Source organism: Cadophora gregata (assembly GCF_030347475.1).
Source record: "Cadophora gregata isolate MNR1 chromosome Unknown scaffold_4, whole genome shotgun sequence".
NCBI lineage: Eukaryota > Fungi > Ascomycota > Leotiomycetes > Helotiales > Ploettnerulaceae > Cadophora > Cadophora gregata.
In genome coordinates this window covers 2,656,035-2,682,640 of record NW_026695927.1, presented here as the reverse complement: position 1 = coordinate 2,682,640, position 26,606 = coordinate 2,656,035, and the positions used below count along the sequence as shown (strand labels likewise).

Here is a 26,606-nt window from a genome sequence, read left to right as displayed (position 1 = left end):
TATGTCTCAACGCTGCAATGCCAACACACCATCTTGGCAAAGAATCAAGGAAACCATCGCGCCAGAGAAATCGAGGACTACCATAATGAGAGTTCAATGTGTCGAGGAAAGGAAACGCCAGTAGTCAAAGCAAACGATGCAGAAAAGCAGCACCAATGCTGATGCCAATGTGTGCTGATGAATGGGGAAAGTATCCAGTGGAGGTTACGTCGAGAAGCGATGAAGTGAGATGCGTCAGCTGAGAGAAAATCCCGGAAGGAGACACAATCTCGAGTTCTCACATCCATCCGCCGACTTGAGTAGGACCTTGGGGAACTCAGGCCTCATCGTCATACAAGCTATTATTAATTTATTATGGTCAGCATACCAGTTCTCCGAAGCTGTCATTTGTCTCTCAATTTAGGGCTAATGAAAGGATGAGACAAGGGGAAGAAGAAACTCACTCATCATGCTCCAGATCAACGACATGAGCATGCTCGGCACCACCCAACTGCTCAATCTTGAACTGGTAGCTTCCTCGCTCATTTTCATCGACACCACCACCAACACCATTCTCCTCCTTCTTGACGACACGCTTGCGCTTGGCGGAAGGTGGTGGTGGGAGGTCCTCGTCGTCATCGTCGTCGTTCATGGTGGCACCGTAGTTGGCGGCGGCCTTGGGGGTCTTGCGGGGAGTGGCCTTCTTCTTAGGGGATGCGGTGGGGGTTGAGTTCGAGGTACCGTTACCGTTGGCGTTGTTGGTGGCGGAGGATTGCTTGCGGATCTTTTGGAAATGTTGGCTGGGGGTTGTTTAGCAATGAAAGTCGTTCTTGGGGAAGGGAATGACGGGGATTGGGAAAGTTGAGGGGCAGGGACGATGAATTTGGGCTGGAGCTTGATCTTGTGGGATAGAAGGGGGTTTGACATGAGGCTGGGATCGAAAGTGAGAGGCAGGAAGCCAGGTCACGCTCCTCTTCACAACAAAGTGGACGAGGCTTGGTATAAGGAGGTTGTGATCAGTGGTCGGGAAAGGGGAGATGCACTCATCTTGACGATGAAGTGCTGGGCTCTGAAGAGGCTGGTGTGCAAGGGGCCAGGAGATCGAAGCTGGCGTTGGTGACCTCGACCTCAAGAAGTGAGCAGCAACACGCTTGAATAGCTGACGAGAAGCTTCGAATCGAATGATAGTGACGATGAGAATATGAGGAGATCTACTAACCGGCAAGCTTCATGAGTGAAAGTGTAGCCCTTGGCTTGCAGAGCAAGAGCAATCTTTGGCCAGACGATACCCTTCAGCGCACCCTCGTCAATGATAGCAAGGAGCAAGTCTCGGTCAGCCTTCTGGTCCCACTGAGATGGAGGCATCTTGGACTTGGGTTAATGGTTTGTCTCATGGGAGAGGTAGAGTTGAAGTGGAGGTAGAGGTTGAGTTATGCAAAGATCGGTTGTGCGAGGAAGTTGTGTTTCGATGACGAGGGATGGCAGATTGGAGGAAGATAGAAGGAGATCGCGTCAAGAGGTTTGCCTTGTTCACAGCGACTACGCAGGCGGGGAGTGTTATTCACCCAAGTCGCATACATCCAGATTCACAGCAAAATCTACTTTCGCCAGCTACATCAGATGTCTTGGTTTCGCGTACAACGGCTTAGCGCAAATACTTCATATCAGAATCGATCAAGAGCCTAGCGGATACACCTTGAAGAATATCAGCCAATTATTTCCAGCACACCTGGAAATCTTTCGCATTTCAAAACAATGAGTCACTTGTGCACTTAAGGTTACCCCGCCGTTGCATAGTCGACACGTCGCTCCACTCTGCTCTGATATGCAGTTTTCTAACCACCAAAAGTCGTCACAAAAGGCTGGATACTCGCAGTAAATTTACGTCGCGGGCCCAGCCACCCAGTTCCCCGGATTTGCGGTTCGTCCCCATGCAATGACGGTAGGTCGACTCATCGCCACCCAAGACCAAGATAGCGGCAATCGAGCTTCATGCAGGTCCCTCCTTTGGTCCCTGGCCACGATTTTCCAAATGGCACAAGCACCAATTAGAAAATTCAAAGAAGGGGTTTGCTTTTGCTCAATCCATTAATTTTCAAAAGAGGAATAAACAACACCGCCGCTTTGTACTGCGTTGGCTGGCCATCACCGCTTGTTGCTCCCAGGATTGTTTTTGTTATCCAGCCCCTGCAGCACAGCGTAGCTTAGCGTCATGCATGCGCTGTAGCTGAGGCTGGCTGCACGCACTTTACGCGGTTCCCCTGCCACAAATGCCGCGAGAACAGCTGACATCGAATAGAACTGCATCAACCCAGCAGCCCAGCAAACTCTCCCCCGTCACTATGCCCTGATTGTCACCAGTTCTACCACCTCGTATAAGGAAAGGCACGACAGTCGGTGTCTTCAGGCAACAGCCTCACGTCATAATGGAAAGGTTCGGGCCATGCCATCGCAAACCAGTGCTGCTTTGCTGGGCGATGGCGAGCTGTGCAGGACAAGGGGTCAAAGCGTACGGAAGTGGTACTACCTCCTCCTCGTCCTCCTCCTATCATTTCCATTGCTCTTCTTATCTCGCGCCTTTTATCTGCAGAGCATCTGCGCACTCCCCTCTCTTGTCTCTGTCTGGCTGCAAATCCCCTGTTTTTATGTCTTAAAACGGGCAAGTGCTTTGAAAATAGTAAAGTTCTCTTGTATTCACGCCTTCCCCGCAAAATAGAGGGGAACACCGTGAACGAAAGAGATTTTAGATTTGTAGATTTTCTAAAGCAGCGTAGTATAGCTTTGATTCCTCTCAACTGAAAGTCAACGACAAGAGAGGTGTTTGTGAGGGTTTTCTCTTGAAAGGCCTTTGAAGGTGTGAGAAAGAGAAAAGCGGTTCTAGTATTTGTGAGGGACTTTGAGATGTGATATGAGGAAGGGCATTGAAATATTGAGAATCTCGCACTTTTTCTGGAGCAATCTGAGGTAGATCGTATTATTCACAGCACGCTCACGCACATCGAACTTCACGATTCAGATCTCGCAAAATTCTCGAAGTCGAAAAACTCTACACACTCGGGATAGAAGGAAGCATCGACCAATCGCCAGCATCAATTCCGTGTACCTTCCAAAGGTACGGAGATACCTCCTCATCAACAACGGTCAAGCACAACAGCACACAGAGTCACCGAGCACTCATCAAACTGGCGAGTCTACGGAGAACATCAGTATGCCGAATGATAATGCGATTACGAGATTGCTGTATGCGATACTCAGCCAGAACAGTCTGAGGGATGTATGTTGTTCGTCTCGCTTACCTTCTCCTCCACAGGCCACATCCCAATTAGCATCCAAGACTACACATACTATGCCACTACTCATCCACTTCATCTCAGCTTCTCACATTATTTCATATTCCGAGCTTCAGACCATTAGCTAACATGTCCCCTCCAACAGATCAACTGGGACAAAGTCGCCAACGAACCCATCCTCAACAACGAAATCACCAACGGCCATGCAGCACGCATGCGCTACTCGCGCTTCAAGAAACAGATGGACGCCTCAACGGGCAACTTACAGCCTCCAACACCTCGCAAACCTCGGAAGAATCGAGTCGAGAAGACGAAGAGTGCCAAGAAAGACAAGAGGCCTCTTGGTGGGCCGAAGACGGAACGTGATGACGAGAAGGAGATCAAGAGTGAAGGAAAAGGCAAAGGCAAAGAGAGAGAGCATAAGAGAGGTGTCAAATCAGAATATGGTATCCGAGAAGGAACGGGCGAAAGTCTCCTCTCATCCTCAGCTTCCATGTCCGGCTCCCTCAACCGCGATACTCCCGAGCTCGAAGGCGGACTCAGCATGATGCCCTCCCCAGCCGTGTCACTCGCCCAACACGACCTCTCTTCAGCCTTACACCACAGTCACAGCAGTGGTCTGGGCATGTCTTCCTTCCAGAACTTCTCCCATGCTAGCTCGAGCATGAGTTTCGCGGACGCGGTGCAGGTTAAACGGGAGAGGAAACCCAGTGCAAAGACTTTGAATGGTGGACTCTTCACTCAAGCTCAGGCTCAGTCTCCTCAGCAGATCTCCTCGGAACAGTTGCAATTTAACTTGCAGATGCATAATGGGACGTCGACGGTGTCGAATAGTACGCATCCTAGTACACCGAGGATGTGTATCGAGGAGCATGATCAGGCTTATGATCACCGCAACTCGCACTCGCAATCTCAGTCTCATACATACTCACCGAATCAGAACCCAGCTCGCGACCACAGCCCTCACTCTCACACCTGTCATCCTCACCATGGCCCCAACACACACGATTCCTTCGGCCTCGCTTCTCTTGGTGGTGATGATGACCAAGAACTCGACGAATTACTCCACAGTTTCGGGATGCCTGGTTCAGAGTACGGTCATGGTCATGGACATGGTCATGATATGTATAGTCCACTCATGGCAGGAGGAGAGTTTGCAATTGGGATGGGTGTCGGGATGGGTGTTGATGCTTATGATGATGGTTTTTGGGGTGCGGGCATGGGTGAGGGGAGTGGGTGTTTGGAGGGTGAGAGTTCGAGGATGGGAGGGGGAGGGGCGGTGGTGAAGAAGGAGGAGAGGTGGGAGGAGGCGTATCGTCGTTGAGGGTTGGATTATTTCTCTTTTGTTCCGGATGGAAAGACTGGAGAAGGGGAAGGGGGTCGTTTTGTTTTTGGTGGTTGGGTTGGGAGACGGGAAATTTGCTCGGGAAAGTGCGTTGGCGTTCTGCGGTTTGGTTTCAACTTTGGTCTGGGAGTTGTTGAATTGGGAACGTAGAAAAGGAGATGAAAGGCAGAATTGAGATATTTGTAGATGAGCAGATGCTTGATGATGCTTTGAACTCTGCACAGCGGACTAGTTCTTCTCACGTCAAGGCTACACTATGTCAGCTTCTCGTTGTGTGCAATGGTGCAAAGGAGGGGAGATAACGAAGCCGAAATTGAGATTCCGCTGACGCTGTTTCTGCAATGTATGTGCTGGAGTCTGGAATTGTAAGTCTAGTCCTTAACAGAGTCCTGGAAAAACATGGTTCCTCTGATCTTCCTATCCATTCACCCTGGCTCGTTCCAAAGGGTAGTACCCCATACCGTCCCTATGAAGCGCCGAGTTTCTTGGGGGCTTTCTTATGGATGCTGCAATCCTCATACTAGCACCATCTCGAAGGCTTCCCCATGTGTTTCTTCAACTCCTTTGCAACCTCCTCCGAGAATGTCTGGCTACAAGACATGATCCTCTCCCCACCACTTGAAATCGTTGAAGTCATTCCCCAAAAATTGATCTAAAGCTGTCAAAATCATGTCTGATCGAAATGGGGAGTCTGTAGGTGACGTCTCAAAGACAATTTCTACCTCAATCGCACTATGTCGCCCACATTCATCATCGCCAAACCATGAACAATCGTCATATAAGTCCTCCACGTATTTGCGAAGCTTTTTCGAGCCGATCTTGTCCGCGAAGATATCCAAGCCATACCAAGCCAAGCGGCGCTCACAAGAGTTCTTGAGATCTTTATCCCATTTGCCATCATTTGACCCGCAGAGCCAATCAACGAACAAACTGAAAACAGCTGGGTCATCTTCTTCAAGCGTCATCGTCTTGCTGGTGCCCTCAGCGAAGTTGCCTCGAAACGCGTTGCGGAAGAAGGTCGACTTGTTGCAAATGACGGCCTCGTGGATCATCCAACATTTCTTTTCGGGGCCAACGTAGATCTTGACCATATTGCCTGCTCCGGTCAAGCTATTCAAATGTTAGTCTTTCTCTCTGCCTTTAAATGGCGGGGAGGTGGTGTGGAGCTCACCTTCCGATGGACATGAACTCCTCTTCCTTTCGATCTGGTACTTTCGACGCGGTGGGGTCTGAGGTCACCATGGTGATTGCCGTGAGATTTGGCTTGATTGTTTGCACGTGTGATCTTGCTAAAGACTGTCAGCGTTTGACCTTCAGAGGTAGGAAATGACGGCAATTACTGGGTAGTAGCCTGTAAAGTAGGCACTGGTGATAGATCAGGTCGTGTCGCAGGAGAGGTTGCTATGCTGTGCAGAGTAACAAAGGGGTGTTTTGAAAATCGTGGAATTCTTGTACTGCTTCGAAATAGAGTCGAGAAGTTTCTAGGTTACGATGGACGTTACTGTTGGAGAGGAGGAAGTACGAGAAAGCTAGCTACTAGCGTATGGCTAAGCGAAGTCAATAAGCCGGTGGTGAGAACATGCCTAGACTTTAACTGATTGGATCTCCTAATGTGTCGTGTCTATTGGCGTGAACATATCACATTGATTTTATGCTTCTGCATGACCCTCAAATGGCCCGGTTGTGCTACGTCGCTAGACCTAACAAATGGAGTTTACGAGGAATGAGAGCAAGAGCGGATTTGTGTGCCAAATTGGCACTATGAATTGCCTTGTCGAATATGAGCTTCCCTCCGTATATCTTGTTCTTCAAACCCATGTCCTGCAATCCAAGAGTCGAAGATATACCCTGATCAGCCAGTCTAGACGGGTCGGCTATTGCTGAGAGACTGATAAGTGTCTTCCGAGTTTACAAGAATCGCTAAGTAACTTTTCTGTTGATGCTTAACGCTACCAAGATTCCTCCTTTACAAGCACAATATCAAATCTTCATTGACAAATTACAGGAAGGGCAAGCCTCACCTAATAAATTTAAACGTGTTTAGATCTAAACTTGTTCATATTCCGAACTAATCCAGGCTTCCCCGCCGTTGCTTGTACCTCTTCTTGTCTCTTGAAGAGGCAGTCTTTGACTGCTGACTTATGAAGCAGATTTTAAAATTTTATCTCCTCGAGACTGTTGTCTTTTCAGCTTATATTCACGTAGTCTTCTACCCTTTGTCGATCTAAAAATTCCAGATCTCAAGTCGAATTGAACTTTTAATCTTGCTTTGACTCTGGAACCGCGAACCTAGAGGCTACTGTATCCACCGGAAAACACCCATTTCATTAATTTTCTTGTCAGTTTCGGGTTGTGATCTTCGGCCGAGACAGTTCTCACCTAACCGAAGGATGGAGAATTGGTCAGCTTGCTCGTTTAGCTGATCAGCTTGCTGCTGGTTGGATTGGCTTGACTTGTCTTGATCGGCGAGAAAACTTCACTATGCCTCGATCAGCTTCCACTTTCAATGGTACCATTCCTGGTGGCAACTTTATCGCACAGAGGGGTCTCCAGCACTAGTAGATGGGGGGAACCACGGGACAGGACGATACTCCCCGTCGAGTAGCATATATTCTTATGTTTTGACGTCGCAAAGCCTTCACCCACAAGTGTGCTAAGCTCGTAAATATTCGTGGGACTTCAACTTCTTCCTCTGTGCTTCAAAGTCCTCTGCTGTTTGCACTACATTACATAGGAACGTCATATCCTTTCACTCATTACGTTCGGGCAAATCCAACGCATTTGCTCCACTGGCAAAAACAGTCCCTAGTAAAAATTCTATTCGATCAGTTCTTTATCAGGTCGTACTCGGTTGGCTCTAAAAGTCTCGGTGTGGAGCCGATTTCGTTATTTGATCTCGCTAAAGTCACGGCTCTTGAAGCTTGCTGCTCAAAACTACCGAACAGCCAATGATGTGGCGCATGGCGCGGGGGTCGTTGGACTTTTTAAATCTCTAAATGTCTTGGATGCTCTCATGGCCCGGTCCGATGTATCCATCGAAGCCTTCAAGCGGTTCTTTTGTCGATGGCGCAAAGATGCCAGCTTCCGCTGTTTACTTGGCGCAGCTGCTTGCAAGGCAATATTGCACTTCCGTTTGGGGACGCAGGGTGATATAAGTCTCTGCAGACTACAGCGTTGTCTATGTCTCTTCCGCAAATTTGGTCCGGGGCCATCACCAAACCTGATGATGGTGTTTTTACGCTTATTTTTGATCGGCACTCTTTTCGCCTTAACAACTGTTGGTAATCCTGTCGACTGTCTCAAAGGCAGTATGGCAGCAACAGGTCAATTTATCTTTAAAGCTACGGATGAATATTACAACAACCATTGCCATGAAGAGCTATTTCTGACGTCTGTATACGCCGCCGCAAAGACGTACTGCGCTCCAGAAGAAATTATAGCCGGATCAGAATCTGTCGGCAAGAGGTGCAACGATTATGGCTTTACCACGCTGTCTCCTTACGAGGAGTTCAAATCTCGGCTCACTGACGCTCTCATCCCTAGCCTTCCGGTAGTCAACTATGAAGATACTGGAATCAACCCAATGTGGAATACGTGCGTCTTTGTGTCTGAGTCTTTCTACAAGACTGGTGTCGATACTTTTGTGTGTATCTTATGGTGTTGCTGCGTGTTGTTCCAGTCTCTGTATTATACAATAGTAGCTGATTCGAGACTTCAGGCCGTGTACACCGAGTGTCTTATTATAGATTCCCGCTACGGGTATCTTTATCTTGCCTGCTTTATTCAAAATTACTTGTTCAGGCTCCCACCTTTTTACTTTCTTTCCTTTGCATCTATTTACTCAAACAACAAGGGAACATCGCTTGGATAAGATCTCTCTTATTTCTCTCGAGCTTAGCTGACCGGCACTTAGTTGGGGTGTCTATGTTTTCTGGGGCGGGGTCCTCTTGATCGGAATTATAATTCCATTCGTCAATTTTCTCACACAAACGCGTCTTCATCGAAGCCATCCCCATGACGAAGCAGCTGCAGAATCGCACTCCTCCTCACCCAACACCTACACAACAGTACAAGAGCTCTGGGGTTGGGTTCAAGCCAAATTCTTTTTGCCATCAGTGATTGGGACACACCATCGGCGCGTGCTGTGGGGCTTCACGATCCCGACTCGGGTGCAGACCTTCGTCGTGCTAGCTTACTGAGCATGGTCTATCATAATCTGTGCGGTCAGTTACAGCATCTTCTGGCCAAATCTCTAGTAAGTATTTACTGCCAAAATTCCTCGCATACATGACTGACCGTAACTAGCTACACTCCAGAAATCCAGACATGGCGCTACATCTCAGATCGCACTGCTATTATGTCATATGCAAACTTGCCTGTGATGTGGATGTTCTCAGAACGTAATAACGTCTTCTTACGGGCTACTGGTTGGGAGTTCTCTACTTTCAATTTGTTCCATCGCCACGTCGCTTGCATCGCTACCCTCTAAGCCGCAGTTCATTGTTCCTCTACTCGTCTGGTTGCTCCTGACTTTGCAAATTAAACTTTTCTCAAATCCAAACTGTCTCTTCTGCACAATACACAAATGCAAGCACGACTGTAACTCTCAAGTGTCACTTCTAATATATTAAGATGTTTCTCTTGAGAATCGTTCTGCCATGTGGGCATAACCACAACCACAACCACAACCACAACCACAACCACAACCACAACCACAACCACAACCACTATCTCAATCTCAATCTCAATCTCAATCCCAACCCCAATCCCAACCATGTATGTTATCATGTGCCCCTGTTTGCATAGTCATTTGCGATTCAAACTTTGCAAGAGGCTTCTTTAGAAGCTCTATGCATATCCTAGATTCTCAAGTATCCTATACTGATCTTAATTTATCATAATAGGATCAAGACAAGATCGAAGAAGTTTAGCCCCCGCGTCCCTCGTGAGACCCCCACCCGCGTGGCCCGCCGTGCTGCCTCCACAAGAGCAGCCCTCCGGGCATTGTATGCCCTCAACGCCTACAAAGCCGCCTGCAAGGCCCTCGCCCGAATGAGGGAACAGGAACCACCAGCTCCCACCCCTGATCCCCACCATGATCTTGTCCCTGCTCTTGAGGGAAATGAGGAAGATGTATATGGAGAGGGGGATGAGGAGGCGGAGAGGCGGGAGGGGGATGAGGCGTTGGATTAGGGAATGTTTTGCTAATCTACTCATTCTATCAGTGACATTACGATCATTCTTATTGAAGCCAAAGCCAAACCAACATTACTTCTTATATCAGCCATTCAAGTGGCGTGGGTGGGAAAATCATCCTTTCACGGCACCCAACTGGTCACATGTCTCGGACGAGTCTTCAGCATCAGATAGCAGTCAACTAAGTAGTCCTCCTGGCACTCTTCCATCAGCGAAGGAAAATAATGGTATTGCTATTGCACCGGTATCCAGTCCCTCTCAAGCCCCATCCTCAGATTCTAGTCAGGCTCAAGGTCGAGTGAAGCTCACGTTTTACGTCCGTCGCTCGACGCCGTCAAGTGGCTCCTTCACAAATCAAATTCCAAGACTATGCCTTACGAACGGCTCGAGTCAGCCGGTGTCCACAAGATTACTTCTTGAAGGCCCATATGGTAGCCACGAGTCATTAAGCCACTTCGACAACGGTGAGTACCTCCTTCACCACATATTCCACAAATTTGTGTACTTTTGCGAGAAGCGCTCTACTGACTTTGCAACCTCACAGTCCTCCTCATCACGGGTGGTACCGGCATCTCAGCCGCTCTCCCATATCTCAAGTTCTTCCTTCAGCTCAATGCCAACCAACGCCCAACAAACGTACAATTCATCTGGACTACAAAACAAGCACGCATGGTCCACGAGATCTTCAACCGCGAACTATCATCCCTCCCCACTTCACCCAATGTCCAAGTCAAGACGTTCATTACCGGTGACAAAACCATCGATCCCACCGAAAAGAGCTCCGACGATGACAAAAAGCCCTTCATTGCCGGTGCCTTGTCGTTGGGTGTTACGTATGGACGACCTGATTTGAAGAGTTTGGTTGAGAATATGGCAGAGGAGAAGGGCAAAGGCTCGATGGCTGTGTTTGTTTGTGGGCCGGCGGGTATGGCGGATCAGGTGCGGGCTGTGGTTAAGGGGTGCTTGGATAGAGGTGTCAGGAGGATTGAATTGATTGAGGAAGTGTTTGGGTGGTGACTGAAGAGATTTTGTGACATTGTCTTGCGTTATCTGTCTGGATGTTTTTGACATCCTCGAGACGCTTTAGCTTATTATGATCAGAGGGATGACTTAGACAAACAAAATCAATGTCTACTGAGAATATTGCAAAGAGATTCTGCATCTTAAAGTAAGTCTCGGTGAAATGGGTTCAACATGTAATGCCCACCTGTCCGGCTCTGAGCAACGACCTGTGACACTTTGTAATGTTCAAAGCTGGTTCGCGACATCATCACACCATCTAATTGCCCCCATGAGTTTGAGCAATCTGGATGGCCGTTCCAAAAACTCTCTTCCATGTCAAATTCCTCCAATCCACTTCCAGACCCTATCAAAGTTCAGGTTCGAAGAAGCAATCCACAGTATCATCTGTCCGATCAGGAGGTAAATACACTATGAAAATAATCTAATCTCTTAGCATAGATTGGTCTACTGATGATTCCAGATTTCTCACTTCCGAGACATTCTATCCCTAGATCAGGATGAACACTAACTCCGAGAATCGAGGATCCCAGATTCTACACTAGTTTTTCTGATAGCTACATAATCGGTGACCTACCTTAATAGGTGAATAGATTGTCTGAGTTATGATGGGGACATACGTAGTAAATACCCATGCCTATTTCCCCCCCAAGTCTAGCTCCACTCCACACATAAATCCACAGCGTGGGCAATTCTCGCTTAACCAAATTAAATCAACAACGCCAGCATCTGCAGACATTACAACAGATACGACCCGCACAACATTTTGAACAAAGTAGGGTAAAGTATTCTCAATCGATGGGATGGAAGAAGAGGAGGAGGAAGAGGCGATGAGATAAATTTTTGTACTAGTGAATTGTGAGGTGAAGGGAAGGGGAGTTGGAGTTATGAAGTTTGCCTAGAGACTCTCATAGTTTTGTTTCATCGTCGTGATTCAGAGCAAGATTGACATGTTCTGCATAAGATTACAGCGATGCAACCAGTGGATAAGAAGACGTGCAGATGGAAAATTGACTTAAATTGTTCGAAGTAGTTTTGCATGAATGCCTGTCAGGTAGGCAAGAAAACGGCACCTTCTTTTATTCATGCTTTCTTGATACCAGATCTAATACTGATCTAATTCTCTTCTGCTAAGCAGCCGCCTTTTTCAAACCCCGAAACGCGAAAAATGCAGACCTTAAGCAATACCTCTACCTCAGAACACCAGCAAAATCCAGAGTCTTCCAAACAAACACGCACACATAACATTTACACCAGGGTATCTCGGGGTATCGTGTCAATGCCATAGCCATGCCTAGCCATTCATGCATACGTCCTAATCCCCAACTCATGAATCATGAGTCATAACCATAAAAAACCAAATCCCAAACCCCCAATCCCAAGCCCCAAACACGTATTCACTTCACCGTTTAGCCACCGCCTCCATCGTCTCCAGTCTCTTAACCGGTTCAGCAACCTTAGATCCAACGAGTGGCATACCCGTGCTTGTTGGTTAAATGCCTTGCTTTGCAGCTGGAAGAGCCTTCTTGGCATTCTTCTTGCCAAGGGAACCAAGTTTTGGGACGGGGGAAGATTGTTCTGGCGAGATATTGAGATTTCCAGATCCTTTTCGGATGGGAGAGGCAAGAGTCGCGGCATTCTTCTGGCGAGGGGAAGCTAGATTTTGGACAGTGGAAGCTCGTGGTGGTGAGATATTGACATTTCCAGATGCTTTTTGAATGGGAGAGGGAAGAGGGGAAGAATCAGAGGTCGAGGTGTGACGAGATTGTGCTTGTTTGTAGAACTTGAGAGTCGAAGAGGTGAGTTTGTGGTAGGCTTCGAGTTGTGCGGTGCTGTCCATGATGATAGATCGGATTTTCGAGCTGGCTTCTTTGCGGACCATGTATGTGTGTCGTATGTGGGAGGTGAGTTGTGGAGTATCCATCTTGATGTCACTGTTAGCATAATTCCCCTTGGCAACCAGAACTCCGCTCTCTAGAGTGTGACTTACTTGTTTTGCAAAGCTGGGACTTCCTCGTCGGATAAAATCCCCTTTCTTCGCACCCTTCTTCGCTGGCCGTCCCATAAATTCCATCAGAGATTCGGCTTGCACTCTCCTCTCCCTCCGTGCCTCTACTTCGCCGGGCTCGTCGTCGGTGAAGGTTCCTTCTCCCATATCTGACAACTCCGCCTCTGCGTTTGTGATGACTTCGTTGACTCGCTTTTCAGTCAGGTATACCATTTTGGATTTTACTAGTGCCTGTTGAGTTTCGACATTCTCAATTATCTTTGCTAACTTTTGGGCCGGGGTGAGAGGAGCTTCTGAACTGAGTGGGACGGGGCGGAAGCTTTTGAAGGGGAGGAAGATGGCTTCGGTGAGGTTGGTGACCGGGGTTGGATTCTGCGAGACTGTTAGAGAATTGAAACCGTGGGTACATCGATCAATGAGGGTGAGAAAGGAGTAGAAGGATTTCCAAAAGCAGCAATACAACTTTCCTCCACAGCATCACGTGTATCCAAGAGGAAAGTAAACACGGGAACCAAATAAGCACAAACAGGGGGTTGACAAGCTTACCTTGACCTCGTCCGCCTCCACAGTTTCATTGACGGTGCGCACAACTCCAGATTGTTGTGGCACTTCCTGTAAGTTCACCATCGTAACAGCCATCTGCCCAATCTGCAACTTCGATTTTCCGTCTTCCTCAATCCAGCACTCTCCAACTCAACTCAGCACGAACCAAATTGACGCGATATCATCTGACCTTCTCCCTCCCTCGTCTCGTCTCGTCTCCAATCTTGAGCTTCTCCCACAAGTGAGTAAGTAAACAAAGTAAGCGCACGAATCGGTAGCGAGCAATCGATCTACCGTAAACTCAGATCTCAAATTCTGGATCTAGGCCGCAATAGGTTGTCAGATACCTCGTGTAGTGTTGGTAGCGGCGACTAAAAGAATAGTACTTCATAGGTTGGATCTTGGTGTTGGTGTTATGGGCGGAGCGCCGCGGCGTTTTTGTCAAAACTGCGTTTCTTTGTTCGTTTAATTCTGGTGCGTTTGTGTGTCTGGATTGGCGGGGTCCCTGAAGAATGAGGCGGGATCGTTCCGTGCCCATGCCATCGCATTGCGATTGCTTTGTTGGTTTTTGATCCCTGGACCGTTTGTTTGTTGGAGATGGGACGGGAGAGGGAGAGGGAACCGAGATTTTGGCGAATCGGGAGGGTGCGGTGGAGAGAGAGAGAGGTGTTGGTGAGGGTGAGGGTGAGGGACGTCATGGTGGATGAATGGATGGATGGTTGTCTGTTGGTTGGTCTTTGTTTTGACCTTGAAGTCAATGGGATAGATGGGAATATATTTGGGATGAATTGGTTATTTTGATGGCGTGGGGACATCGAGGGCTGCTGTTTTTGTCGGTTCGCCATGGCCTCGGCTGTTTGTTTGTGAGAGGCAGGACACACCCCATTCTGTCAACAGGGCAATTCCAAATCCCATCCTCGACCCGCACCACATCTCCATGAACCAACGGCAGATCGCCCCCAAGAATTACCTTTCCCCTCGGAACCTGTCCCATATCCGTTAGTAAATCGATATCGGGGCAAAGGAGCCGATAGTCCAGATCCCGACGAGATTGACTTCTTAGAGCCACCATCCCCGCTTCTTAGCTCCAGGATGTGCGATTCAAATCCTAGGTGAGTATGACGACGATGGACGTTGGTGGAGGGGCTACAGGGAGGTAGAACAGAAGACGGGAGCAGGTGTATATAGGGGATGGGTAGCCGTCAGGGTGTTGAGTAAATATTGTTGTTGTTACTGTCAGAAGCTGAGAATCACGATTCTGCATATCCGCTAAGGCGAAATACTTTATCTAAACCTAATTCAGACGATATATCATACTTAAGTGATCAATATGCCTGCAGGAGGTTGTTTTTGTAATAATGTATGTTGATGTCATTCTCTCTATTTGGTTCCTCTCATTTTGATGATGTGTTGTTTGCCAATGGATTGAGATATTATGTAAATGTGAGACGGTATTAACTATCTTCATCTAGATCCGCGTGAACTTCACCGGAGAACCTGATGCTCATCTGCTCTGCCACTGTCTCGACTGTCGCAAAATCGGTGGCGCAAGCTATAGCAACAACATTGTTGTTTCCGAGGATGCCTTCAAAGTCGAAGGTATATATCCCCATCTGCCCCGACCCCATCACCTGTCACCCCAATCCCAAATGCTAGCCTCTCCCATTCCAATATCTTACAATCTCTAACATATTCTCATATGTACAGGCAAGCCCAAAGAGATCTCCAAGCAAGCCGACAGCGGCAAGAAGATTACGTCGCACTTCTGCCCTGACTGCGGAACCACGCTGTTCAGAATTACGGCGTCGTTCCCTGGCTCGGTGATCATTAAGGCGGGTGTTTTGGATGACCCAGAGTGGCCGAGTAAGAATAAACCCAAGGGGGAACTATTTAGCGGTGAGCGGATCTCGTGGATTGCTCCTATTGAGGGGGCGGATCAGAAGGGTGGTATGTCCTAGTGGAGGATTGTGGTGAGGGCTTGTATATAGTCGTGGAATTGAGTGATTTCGTTTCGATGATCTGAAGCTGAGTTGTGTTGATCCCGGCCTTTGAGTTTCAGCCAATTGTGATGGGGATGGAGTTGCTTGTGATTCTCGTCCCTAGCAGCCGTACTCTGTGATGTTTGTCGTGGCGCTGATTCCGGGTGTTGAGAATTGTCCATCCTGAACAGGAACGTTGGAGCTTTCCAATATTTCCCACGAACATCATCGTGCCGGTACAATCTTCCTGATATACTCCCTCCCAATCCTCAATCCCTCTCTCACCAAGTCTTCAATCCTCCTATCCTTCCGTTTCCTCAGGTACAGCAACACAATGCCCATGATTACCACATCCACCAGAACATGCCGTATAGCCAACCAAATCAACCATGCAAACCACGATTTAAACGATCTTCTCTTCTTCCCCTGATACTCCCTCCCCGTAGCAATCTGCTCCCTCAGCGCCGCAATCTCAGCCGTCATCTTCTCAAAAGCATGCTCCACCGACCTCCTCCACCTATTCGTGCTCTTGGCATCTTTCTTTCCGCCATTATTATATTCGTCGTCGTCTTCGTCCTCTTCGTAATCGTCATTATATCCTGAGCGGCGCTCTGCTTCGTCGTCTTGGCTCATTGGGCTGAGCACTCGCATTGGTCCATCGTTTCCAGATAATGGGCGTTGGAATTGGCGCGATTGGGTGGTGTAGGAGGGGACGCCTCTGCCGGGTGAGGAGCCGGAGGAGGAGGCGCTGTTGTTTTTGATTTGGTCCCAGACGAATTCGAGTTCGTCGACTAGAGCCCTTGCGTCCCTGTGTATCTCCAATATCAGCCCTGTCACGTTCTGCGTCCCATACCATGTTTACTTTCTTTCTCCCAGATAGAGCCAGAACCAAAACCAGAACTGTGTTGATAGGAAAAAGAAGCGCAGCAAGACTCACGCCGTCGTGCTAGCATATTTATGCATCGTCTCAATCAGCGCCTCGATATACCTCCTCTTCGCCTCAGTCCTGCTAATCCCCTTCTGCGCGTCCCACGCATCGTACTTATCCCTATCCTTCCTCACATCCTCAGGTTCCTCCTCACCTTCATGCGCACTCACTGGTCGTTCCATCACCCCGTCTACGTCCCCTTCCATGGCTTGCTTGTAGAGTCCATAGAGGCGGAGTCGATCGCCCGGTGGAGGCCGCGAGGCGCCTGTTTTGGGAATCTTCTTGACGGTATTAAGGGCGTGGACGAATACTCTGTCTGTGTGGTGGGGGAGAGGGTGTTAGTCTTGTGTTTTTATATTTCTGTTGTGGGACAATGCCGAGTCTTTGGAGGGAGAATGGGAGGAAAGATCGAAACATTGGCATTGTGCTGGGAATGTACGGAGTCACACGCACCCACTGAATCCGCCATTGTTCTGTTCCTCTACTCTCTTCTCTACTCTGCGAGGTTTTGCGACTCCTTTGCGGAGCACGACAATCGATTAGAGAAGTGGTCGTGCTGTCACTTCTATGCCGAGGCGCAACGAATTCGCTATCGGGTCGGCTCGCGAATACCACATATGTACGGAGAGGACTATCCAGAAGCCAGAAGACGAACGAGGGTTGGTGAGAAAGTGAAGAAAGAAAAGAGAGAGGCTCAGCGAGAATGATTGATGGGCGAATGGACTGTTGGCGTGCACACTTTTTTCTTGCCCGGGTTGGGGCTGAATGATGAGATTACCTTATCATGCGCATCATTGCCGTCGCGTGTGTTGTGTTGTGCTGGGCTGCACTGTGCCTCGGTGTTTGTGGTGGAGTTGCAGGGATGCTTTGGTTCCCCGGAGGGCGGATGCGATGCACTAATCGAGTAAGTAGTGGGGTGGTGGGGGAGCTTGTGATTGTTTTTGGCAGCTGGAAACTACTTATGAAAAAATTTGGACTTTGGACTTGAGCTTATCGAGAGGCATTGTTATTGGGGTTTGTGGGAGACTTCTGTTCATTACTCATTAGATGGTATGTGAAAGTAATTCTGAATGTTGATTGGGATCAACCGTTCATGTATCTCGATTCAGGGCTCGGTTATTCCAGGTAGATGTTCTGCCATTCATTGGGTCGGATGACTGAATCGAAGTTAGGCTTCGAGTACGGAACTCGAAAGTATATGGCGATTGTGATATAATTATTCTGTGCCACTCGAGGTTATAATACCGAGGTTCTCCGAGGCTGGTTGATATCGACCTGCCAGGATTTGGGCTGCTCCACTTCGAGTCAGACAGAATTACGGACCGGAAGGATTGTTGCTAAACATGATGAACAATAGTTTACAGCGGTTTTTACTGAGAATGCTGAGATTCTGAGAGGCAGGCTACTTGTGAAGCTGAAGAATAGCAGAAGTTCAATTTCATTTGCTAATGGGTATCAAGTACAACAAATAATCAACATAGGTCAAGATAGCTCAGCATTGCGCAAAAGCAAGTAAGATAGCTGACCGTCAGTATTCAAGACTTCTGTTGAGCCTCCAAAGCCTCCTGTTCAAGCTGTAATTGAGCCTGCACCAACTTTTTCTTCTCACCATAAAACTTCATCGCCTTCTTGTTCGCCATCGCCATCTCAGCAGCTTTGAACCCAGCCTCCTTCTTGCCAGGCCCTTTGCCCGCACCCAACATCTTGTCCTTCTCTCCATATCCATCGAGGAACACACCGACCGTAAACACTGGAAGCTTGGTATTTGGATCCTTCTTTGGAGGTGCCAAGTCGTTGTAGTTGAATCTCACACCCTTCGAACCGATCATTTGTTGCAGGGCGTCTTTCGGGTTCAAGGGAGCCTTTTCGGTCTTGGAGATAATATCTTGCACGGGCTGTGCAGACCCCCGAAGCCTCCAGAGTGGACTGTCGAGCTTCACTTCTCTTCTCTCCTCGTTGATGATTTCCTTGGCCAAGGTCATGCCCCAGATATCCTTCAGCCACTGTGAGACCCGAGACACACCCTCGGCTGGATCAGAGAGAATGACTGCTGCGACGTAGGCTTCAAAGACATCACCTAATATCTTGATCTTGTCAGACTCCTTTATGTCGAAATTTGCTTGAGGGATTTGGAGACGTTTGTCGAAGCCATATTTTCGAGAGAAGTCGGCCAGGGTGACGTTCTTGACGAGATTTTCGCGAATCTGACTGGACTTTCCAGGCAGGAGGTATGGAAATGTTTGTGAGATGAGAAGCGTGGAAATGAGTTCGATATATGCGTCACCAATCCATTCGAGACGTTCATAGCTCAGATCCGTCACATTGCCAGAACCACAGGCAACGTGGACGAATGCGGACTTTTCGAGGGTAGGATCGAGGACTTTGGGTAGAGGAGGCAGAATCGTTGGTATGGTTGAAGACTTCCAGGGTGTGAGAGAGTAGGGCGAGAAGGTGTTGGGTACATTGAAGAAGTCATGTGACCGTTGTTCTCGATCGATGGATGATGGTTTAACACCTGCTTCGTTGAGCTTCGACTTGGCCGAATTGAGAGAAGTTCGTAGATCCAAGCAGCGATTTACAGCCTCCTCTCCGACCAAGCCAAGAGTTTCGTCCATGCCTTCTCCTTCCAGAATTTCATCCAGTGCTTTGATGAGATTTGCGACTTTCGTCGATTGGGCTGGAGCTACAGAGCTACCCATACTAGGCCTAGGGTCGATTCTGGTTCTTTCAATAGATTTTGAGATCCGCGATTCCTCTATATGATGGCTGTCCTGTGATCTGTAAGGATGTGCGTGCACTTTGTTATGAATGCTGACTGAGATATGGGGTGGACTTACACTGTGCCTTTTGTGTTTCTTGCTATGCTCCTCGTATCCTGCACCTTCATCATGCTTCCTCTTATGTCGATTAAACAAACTCTGCATTTTGAATAATGCTGCAAAATGTGAGACCTTGCTGATATTTTCAGAAATATTTTGAGTTGTAGATTTTCTAAGGTTGCACCGTAAATCTACCTAGCTCGGAAAAACTGCCGGCCCGAAGCGCGAGTCCCAAATTCTGGACTGAAAGCTTGACGTCGCGAATAGTTGACAATACCAGCAGCGAAGTACTCGGAGCGACAAACAATATGGCTGTCCCTCGAGCACGGATATTGGACCTCATGAAGGTAATGCTCTCGTAGGATACCACTCGCTGGTTAAACATTTGCTCACAGCCTCAGGTCCAATGCAAGATCTTTTCCACGACATTCAATCCAGAAGGCCTCCGGCTGGGAAATAAGGTCCTACGGCAGAGATTGAAGGGCCCAGCTCTAGCAGCATATTATCCGAGAAAAGTAGCCACGATCAAGGATCTGCAGAGATTGTATCCCGACTGGGAGACATGGGACGATGCTGAGGAGGACAGACTGGAGCACATCAAGATGTACGTTCTTGCCCATTTGGAACCAGGATTACTGTCTAATATTTTGTAGTACCAAGCAGAGAGGAAAGGGTGCTCCCAAGAAGAAGCGGACGGTGGAAGGTATGGCCGAAAGACTGTTTCGGGTGGGCAATGCTAATCAGGCTTTTAGAATCGAAGAAGTTCAAGGGGAAGAAGCGGTAGAAGGACGGGAGTGTATAGATGGACAGGCGTGTACGACATACATCATATTTGTAGCAATATTGGCGTTTGGTGGAAGACTTTGGGATATCCAGAGTCTCAAATGGCTGTCACGAATGAAGAGAGTATTCCAAACCAACTGGGGGCTCTATGGTGCACTCTACCAACAGAAATCCAGCTCACGCTCTACCACGGGTGGTACTCAAAGATCGGATACAGGTTCGCTTATCGTTTCAGGTGGTGAGCGGTGCTGGGAGTAATAGGATGGACGCGAGTTACAGTTGCTTGCTATGAAGTCTTGAGGTTGAGCTTCAATGGAAGAGTGGAACTGCCATCTGACATATGGTATGCCCTTTGTTCTCTATCTGGCGTGCGTCTGCATTTGAGAAGTCTTCTTTTCTCATCCCCGAATGTTCTTTGGAAGCTCTTTTCACTGCCATGCGATTCTGACCTATTTTCGTTCCTTGTTGCTACAGAAGGAGGAAAATTCTTTGTTCCATCTAAAATTGGCCACAATTTTAAGTCACACCAAAGCGCGGTTTTGCCAAAAGAAGCAAATCAATGGCCGTTTACTGTTAAACAAATGCCCTTGAAGTGAAAAATGCTCTGATCCTGCTGGGAAAGTGCGACTGAGATTCAAGTCACTGCGCCAGAGAATACCATCATGGGCCGAGGAAAGCAAGAGCATCCTCTACCCAACAATGTATTTCTCTTCGAAGATTCATTTTGATAAACTTTCTTCCCTCCATATACTATTTCACTTTTCGTACTTGAAAGAATCAATCCGTATCTTGTTACACCATGGCGAGATCTCGTGATTCTGCTAGCAGCCGATTTTGTCGACTGCCCGCCTCGTGGTCTTAGGTATAAAGCCTCGCTTTGCTACTTAGACCGCGCTTTCTCCCTAAACACCACAAAAACACGCTCTCCTTCGACTTACTTCAAAACGACACTTGGTACACCCATCTCGTGGAGGACAGTACGATCAAGTGCCCCTTCTCGATCTAGTTGCCTTGAGCTACGACTCCTATTTGTTTACTTGATCTTCGCCTTCCTTCCTTTCTGTTCCCTTTACCTACAATCTACATCACCACCTGTTCTGCCACGAGCACATCTTCCCACCATCTTCCTTCGACCAAAAACGCAGTATTATCTGCCATACTGACAAGCTATCTCATTGAGAATCGAAGCAGGTCAATCAATCAAGATGTCTGCCACCGCCTCAACTGGCTCTCCCACCCTCCGTCGGGCGGGGAGCAGAGCCGGATCCTCCCAAGAGAACTTTAGTTCTGCTGAGGAGACTCTGGCCAACTTGACCGCTCGCATGGTATGTTCTTGTCTAAATATTCTCGTATTCACCTCTGCCTTGCCTCCGATTAGTTCCAACAAGCTCCTCACTCAAGTGGCTATCTTGCCCTACCCTGACAATCACGCGCATGCATTCCTCCCTGTCTCCTCCGCCGTATCTCTGCACAAGAACGTGGACATTCAAGCCCATAGCGCGAGACACATATCTTCATCTATTGACCTTTTCATCGCAGGATCCAACTGCTGCTTCATTGAAGAAGTCTGCCACTGCTTTGTCCTCAAACAAGCTGGGCAACCAAGCTGGTCCCAAGGTAACTTAAGATCCTGACACCCTCCTCCCTACATGACGTCTCTGTGAGTAATTGCTAATGTCTACAGAAGATAAAGATCAATCACGATACCTCCTCGTCCAACGAGCCCAACCCAGTGGACAAGCTCCTTGCCAAGCTGTCCGAACAGCAAGCCACCATCAACAAGCAGAATGAGGCCCTCAAATCCACCGAGGATATTGTTCGCTACCGTACCGTCGAGTATGTCTCTGCCAACAGTTCTGTACCCATTACACCTGCCACAGAGTCCTATAATTTCAGCACAGCCCCCACAACCAGCCCACCAAGCAATTCTGGTAATGATGTCCCCGCCCAAAGTGCCAGTGAGCTTGCTGCTCTCAAGGCTGAACTTGAGGCTGCCAAAGGCAAGATTGCTCGTATGGATCAAGAACTTGCACAAACTCGTATCACCAAGCATACTCTTGATCAAGTTGTTGGCAATGCCTCCGAGGCGGACTACCCAATGCACGTCTCATCTGAGGAGCGTCTCAACCATCTTCCACCACTTGGTCGTCCTCAATTCACCCGAGACAACTCTTGGGCTACTCAAGAGGATGCTCGTTCGGACACCAGTGATGCATTGTCTGCCAGCGGCTTCAATCGGGCTCGTGCAATCTGGAACAATAGTAGCAAGCCAAGCTTCACTGGTTCAGCTGCCCCTTATCCTGTGACTGTCCCGGGCTTCCAACCATCTGAAGCTACCACCTCCGCTCAGTGGATGCAGCGTGGCTACGGTCAACCATTCGTTGATGCGATGCCATACGGTGCTGCTCCACCCTTCCGTGGTGACCGTATGATGCAGGACCCAGATATGCTCATGGCACCTCCTATGGGTCGTCGCAGCCAACCTGGTGGAGGACGATACAATAATAGGAGCAGTGCAAGCTCTTTTCCTTATGCTAGCAGCAACAGCTCATTTGATGGTTTCACACCGTCCTCAACTCCTTACGGCTCTGTTGCGAACCTTCCAGCTGGGGTTCCTGCTATTGCCAATCTGAGCGGCATGTACAGCGGGTACCAGCCACAACCAATTGGAACTCCACTGTCCCCACATGCACCGGAGTTCACGGTCTCCAATGCTGGATGGAAGAATGATGTAGGCTTACAAACTCCCTCTTTCGACCCATCCAATTCACTAATGTCTCAATAGAACCAAGGAGCCGAGGGCCAAACGTACCTGCCAACAACCGAGCCCCTCAACTACCGCCGACTTCTTGATCGAACTGTCAACTGCAACTGGAAGTACATCGTTGACAAGATTGTCTGCAATAATGATCAACAAGCCTCCATCTTCCTTCAGCAGAAGCTCAAGGTTGGCACAACTATTCAGAAGTATGAGATTGTTGAGGCAATCGTCGCTCAGGCCTACCCATTGATGGTGAACCGATTCGGTAACTTCTTGGTTCAGCGATGCTTTGAGCATGGAACTCCCGAACAGGTCATCAACATCGCTGAGGCTATCAAAGGAAACACCTTGAACCTCTCCATGGATGCTTTCGGTTGCCACGTTGTCCAGAAGGCTTTTGACTCTGTTCCTGAGAAATACAAGGCCGACATGGTTCGTGAGCTTCTTCGTTGTATCTATGACACCGTCATCCACCGCTATGCCTGCCATGTCTGGCAAAAGTTGTTTGAGCTCCGGTGGACTGAGTCTCCTCCGCCTGAGATCATGAAGTACGTCAATGATGATCTTCGTGGTAAGTGGCACCAGGTTGCTCTTGGTGAGACTGGTAGCTTGGTTGTTCAGAACATCTTTGAAAACTGTCTCGAGGAGGATAAGGTAGAAAATTCTCTCTCATTCCTTGGAGCATAGCTAACATTATCCCAGCGACCATGCATTGAGGAAGTCCTTGGAAGCATTGACATCGTTGCTCATGGTCAATTCGGCAATTGGTGTATTCAACACATCTGTGAACACGGTGCCCCAGCTGATCGTAGCCGTGCCATCGACCATGTCATCCGTTATGCCTCCGAGTACAGCATGGATCAATTTGCTTCGAAGGTTGTTGAGAAGTGCCTCAAGATCGGTGGTCCCGACTTCCTTAGTCGCTACCTCGATCGGGTCTGCGAGGGTCATCTCAATCGTCCTCGTATTCCCCTGATTGATATCGCCAGCGACCAGTATGGCAATTACCTCATTCAGTACATTCTGACTCACTCCAACACCCAGCACCGCGATCTCGTTGCTAGCCACATTCGCAAGCACATGGTTTCTCTTCGAGGATCTAAGTTCGGCTCACGTGTTGGCATGCTCTGCACCAATCCTGCCATCCAGACCCGTCCTGGCGTCGGTACTGCCGTTGGCGTTCCTCCTCGCATGGTCCCACAGCCAAACACTCGCTATGGTGGTGGTGCTTATCGTTAAGTAACATCACTACGACATCTGGCTCCGATTGCTTGCTTGCTTTCATCATATTGCTTCCTGTGTCTTGGTTGACCTCACGATCTTTACATGGCACACGATATCATGGAATCACCGTAACGATAACATATTCGAATAGGAGTTAGTCTCTTTGTTTGCTTTTGGTGTTTCATATCTATGGATGTCTTCAATTGGCTCTATCAACATCCAGCGAAAGTCACCTTCAGCATTGCTTGCCTAGAACAGTGTTGGCCTGAAGAGGCTTTTCTTACAGTCCACCTACGATATTTCCTTCTTGTACTTTATCAACATCTTCCTCTACAACCTATTCGACCAATACCGATCATCCTACACTGCGGATTTCATCTTCGGTGACTTGGACACATCCTGGTTTCGGCTCTGCATCAAGTCTTCTCGGTGTAGTCATGGCTGTTGTTGGACTGCTTTGCTATCTCTTTCGACTGAAGGCATGGTTGCTTTGTATGGAGGTATACCTGATGCCGCTTCTTGTTCTTGATATGATGGTGCAGCACTATGAGGCAATCTGTGATCATTCTGCTTCATTGCAGTCACTGATACGGTGATGAAGAAGACTGCTATTATGCTGAGATGTTTCTTCGTGCTCGTGCGCTTGTACCTAAAAACGAAAAACCAAAAGCTTTGTTATTTAGTCACTCATTAACTAATACAATTGGCTTTTCAAATCTGGAGTGTCTTGAATGATTGTGAAGTAGTAGATATTAGCCTGAATAGACTCTCTCTTTCTACTTCTACTTCTACCTCCCCGAATCTGTCTTCTTTTTTGTCGTATTTTGTCTCTCGCTCGCTAATCAGTTTTTGTGGAAGACAAAGGGGAGGTATGGTGGTGTGATGGGTAGGTGGGTAGCGTTGCCTCTTGAGGTCAGGGTAGAAACTCTTGGGTGATTTTGTTGTTGGGTGGTGCTGCGATTTTGGGGGAGAAGTTGATGGGGAGAGTGGGAGGGGAAGAGGAGGGGGCAGGAAGTGAGAGGAGGTTTATTTTCGTGGCGATTGGATCTAGTGGAGGAAGGATGGGAGATTAATAGAGATGAATGGGGATTTCCATCGTTTTTAAAAAAAATGTGTACATCAATTTTTGAACTCTTTGCAGAGGGGTTTCGGTCTGAGAAGTGTATTCGTTATGTTTGATAGTTGAATGCTAAATAAATCCAACGCTCTTTGGGATATGGAGGTGCCAAGAGTGGTAATGATAGCCATATGAGCAGCTTCTTCTCTTTCTGAGACAGGAGTGCAACCCACCCGTTTGTGTGATAGCGATGTTTATGTCCCTGGTCTGGTGTAGCCGAGCTCATGTGTGAGGTCGACATCCCATGAAGCGGACATTGCTTAGCCAAACAAATCCTTTCCTCCAGTGCCATGCTGGTAATATATGCAATGTGCCACCCTTCTGCCGCTGTAACTCCATCCAGTCCAGTCCATGATAGCAATATGTCGTCCCGTCGACAATCCATTTCGTCAATTTCTCTGATACTCCAACAACTCAACAATCTCATCCAAAATATCCATTCGCCACACTCTCCAACCAGAATGTCAAAGACAAGCCCGCCGCCTTCAATACCCACTCTCAAGCATCCGGATACTCCTGCTGAATCTGATGATCCCTATGATCTCCAAACGTCCCGGGTCCTCGGCCCTGTATGATCTCTTCCGGGACATCCTTCTCCCAAGGCTTCCGACGCTTCGGCATAACGGACGGGCTGCTAGCTGCTAGACCCATCGGCGTGTCGTCTATCTCTCTGATGCCGGGAATGGGCTCACCGCTTTGGATCAGCGCTACGATCTCGGCGAAGCTGCGGGGGTAGGGTGCGCCTGGTTGAGCGCCGGGTGTGACGGTTGTGGAGGGCGAGGTGAAAGATGTGGGGTAGGTTGGTGTGTTTGATAAAGCCATATTGGGGGTATTGGTTGTGGCGGGTTGAGCTTGGGCTTGCGACTGGGTTGAAGTTGCTTGGGTTATGGGTGTGGAGTTCGATTGAGTGTTGGAAGGTGAGGCTGAAGGTGATATTGATGCTTCTACTGCTTTGGATGGTGATTGTTTGGATTCAAGGTATGCTTTATAGCCATTGAAGTCGATTGGAATGGACTTTTTGCGTGAGAGATAGAAGCATTGAGCGCGGAGAGTTAAGTCTTCTAGTTGGGATGGTGAAGGGTTGGGACCGAGGATTGCTGTAAGTCCTCCCTGAGGATATTGTAAGTGTTTGCTTCAAAGCGTATGACAGGAGCATGCGCTGGAGGTGATGGGATTGAGATAATGCTATGAAATGAAAAAGGAACTGTAAAAAGAAAATTCTGACAACAAGGTATGCGGACGTGACTTTCCATAAATTGGCTGGCTTCTCCAGGCATATAAATTCAGATGGAGGGGTAAATAAACATTAGAAAAGAAGCCGAGGCTGAAGTGTATTTGCTGCAGACGAGTGCAATAAAATAAAACAGTGTCACATACCTGAAATTCTTTGTCGTTATCCCAAGGATAGTTCTCCAAGTGCTCATAGATGTTAGTGTCGTCGACTGCTGATTCAGTGGCCATGCTTGTATTTGGGACTATCACGTCGGCTGAGGAGGGAGGTTGCAGCTTGGTAAGGCTGAGACTCATTCGCTATCTGGAAGAACTGCTATCCCGTACTTTTCGGCCACCAGACGCGGCAAAGGATGGCACCTGATTCGCTGCAGAAGCGCAGCC

The 26,606-nt window shown here is 48.3% G+C and overlaps 11 protein-coding genes across 11 annotated transcripts; 5 read left to right on the top strand and 6 right to left on the bottom strand.

Moving 5' to 3' along the window:
- Nucleotides 1–316: 316 nt before the first annotated feature.
- On the bottom strand, nucleotides 317–1,344 carry ONS95_010616 (uncharacterized protein; the record flags this gene model as incomplete). Its single annotated transcript, XM_058504226.1, has 3 exons — nucleotides 317–338; nucleotides 444–779; nucleotides 1,199–1,344. 3 exons carry the CDS (start codon nucleotides 1,342–1,344, stop codon nucleotides 317–319), a joined length of 504 nt encoding a protein of 167 aa, XP_058360939.1.
- Nucleotides 1,345–3,187: 1,843 nt separating this feature from the next.
- Nucleotides 3,188–5,059, top strand: ONS95_010615 (uncharacterized protein; the record flags this gene model as incomplete). Its single annotated transcript, XM_058504225.1, has 2 exons — nucleotides 3,188–3,253; nucleotides 3,415–5,059. The coding sequence occupies 2 exons, from the start codon at nucleotides 3,188–3,190 to the stop codon at nucleotides 4,591–4,593; spliced, it is 1,245 nt and encodes a 414-aa protein (XP_058360938.1). The 3' UTR covers nucleotides 4,594–5,059.
- A 145-nt stretch (nucleotides 5,060–5,204) lies between these two features.
- On the bottom strand, nucleotides 5,205–5,856 carry ONS95_010614 (uncharacterized protein; the record flags this gene model as incomplete). Its single annotated transcript, XM_058504224.1, has 2 exons — nucleotides 5,205–5,724; nucleotides 5,786–5,856. The coding sequence occupies 2 exons, from the start codon at nucleotides 5,854–5,856 to the stop codon at nucleotides 5,205–5,207; spliced, it is 591 nt and encodes a 196-aa protein (XP_058360937.1).
- A 2,068-nt stretch (nucleotides 5,857–7,924) lies between these two features.
- Nucleotides 7,925–10,913, top strand: ONS95_010613 (uncharacterized protein; the record flags this gene model as incomplete). Its single annotated transcript, XM_058504223.1, has 4 exons — nucleotides 7,925–8,208; nucleotides 9,519–9,559; nucleotides 9,840–10,274; nucleotides 10,355–10,913. The coding sequence occupies 4 exons, from the start codon at nucleotides 7,925–7,927 to the stop codon at nucleotides 10,825–10,827; spliced, it is 1,233 nt and encodes a 410-aa protein (XP_058360936.1). The 3' UTR covers nucleotides 10,828–10,913.
- A 1,409-nt stretch (nucleotides 10,914–12,322) lies between these two features.
- ONS95_010612 (uncharacterized protein) lies at nucleotides 12,323–13,477 on the bottom strand (the record flags this gene model as incomplete). The annotated part of the gene is made up of 3 exons (XM_058504222.1): nucleotides 12,323–12,754; nucleotides 12,821–13,210; nucleotides 13,385–13,477. 3 exons carry the CDS (start codon nucleotides 13,475–13,477, stop codon nucleotides 12,323–12,325), a joined length of 915 nt encoding a protein of 304 aa, XP_058360935.1.
- A 1,234-nt stretch (nucleotides 13,478–14,711) lies between these two features.
- On the top strand, nucleotides 14,712–15,339 carry ONS95_010611 (uncharacterized protein; the record flags this gene model as incomplete). Its single annotated transcript, XM_058504221.1, has 3 exons — nucleotides 14,712–14,741; nucleotides 14,854–14,980; nucleotides 15,089–15,339. The coding sequence occupies 3 exons, from the start codon at nucleotides 14,712–14,714 to the stop codon at nucleotides 15,337–15,339; spliced, it is 408 nt and encodes a 135-aa protein (XP_058360934.1).
- A 246-nt stretch (nucleotides 15,340–15,585) lies between these two features.
- Nucleotides 15,586–16,757, bottom strand: ONS95_010610 (uncharacterized protein; the record flags this gene model as incomplete). Its single annotated transcript, XM_058504220.1, has 3 exons — nucleotides 15,586–16,168; nucleotides 16,298–16,604; nucleotides 16,742–16,757. The coding sequence occupies 3 exons, from the start codon at nucleotides 16,755–16,757 to the stop codon at nucleotides 15,586–15,588; spliced, it is 906 nt and encodes a 301-aa protein (XP_058360933.1).
- Nucleotides 16,758–17,239: 482 nt separating this feature from the next.
- ONS95_010609 (uncharacterized protein) lies at nucleotides 17,240–19,290 on the bottom strand. The gene is made up of 2 exons (XM_058504219.1): nucleotides 19,126–19,290; nucleotides 17,240–19,059 (listed from the first exon to the last, which is right to left on the bottom strand). The coding sequence occupies exons 1-2, from the start codon at nucleotides 19,210–19,212 to the stop codon at nucleotides 17,824–17,826; spliced, it is 1,323 nt and encodes a 440-aa protein (XP_058360932.1). The 5' UTR covers nucleotides 19,213–19,290; the 3' UTR covers nucleotides 17,240–17,823.
- A 125-nt stretch (nucleotides 19,291–19,415) lies between these two features.
- Nucleotides 19,416–20,148, top strand: RSM27 (mitochondral 37S ribosomal protein S27; the record flags this gene model as incomplete). Its single annotated transcript, XM_058504218.1, has 3 exons — nucleotides 19,416–19,454; nucleotides 19,509–19,711; nucleotides 19,761–20,148. 3 exons carry the CDS (start codon nucleotides 19,416–19,418, stop codon nucleotides 20,146–20,148), a joined length of 630 nt encoding a protein of 209 aa, XP_058360931.1.
- A 947-nt stretch (nucleotides 20,149–21,095) lies between these two features.
- On the top strand, nucleotides 21,096–23,890 carry ONS95_010607 (uncharacterized protein; the record flags this gene model as incomplete). Its single annotated transcript, XM_058504217.1, has 5 exons — nucleotides 21,096–21,215; nucleotides 21,430–21,507; nucleotides 21,575–22,621; nucleotides 22,676–23,305; nucleotides 23,354–23,890. 5 exons carry the CDS (start codon nucleotides 21,096–21,098, stop codon nucleotides 23,888–23,890), a joined length of 2,412 nt encoding a protein of 803 aa, XP_058360930.1.
- Nucleotides 23,891–24,969: 1,079 nt separating this feature from the next.
- On the bottom strand, nucleotides 24,970–26,582 carry ONS95_010606 (uncharacterized protein). Its single transcript, XM_058504216.1, has 2 exons — nucleotides 26,370–26,582; nucleotides 24,970–26,102 (listed from the first exon to the last, which is right to left on the bottom strand). The coding sequence occupies exons 1-2, from the start codon at nucleotides 26,517–26,519 to the stop codon at nucleotides 25,491–25,493; spliced, it is 762 nt and encodes a 253-aa protein (XP_058360929.1). The 5' UTR covers nucleotides 26,520–26,582; the 3' UTR covers nucleotides 24,970–25,490.
- Between the last annotated feature and the right edge of the window lie 24 nt (nucleotides 26,583–26,606).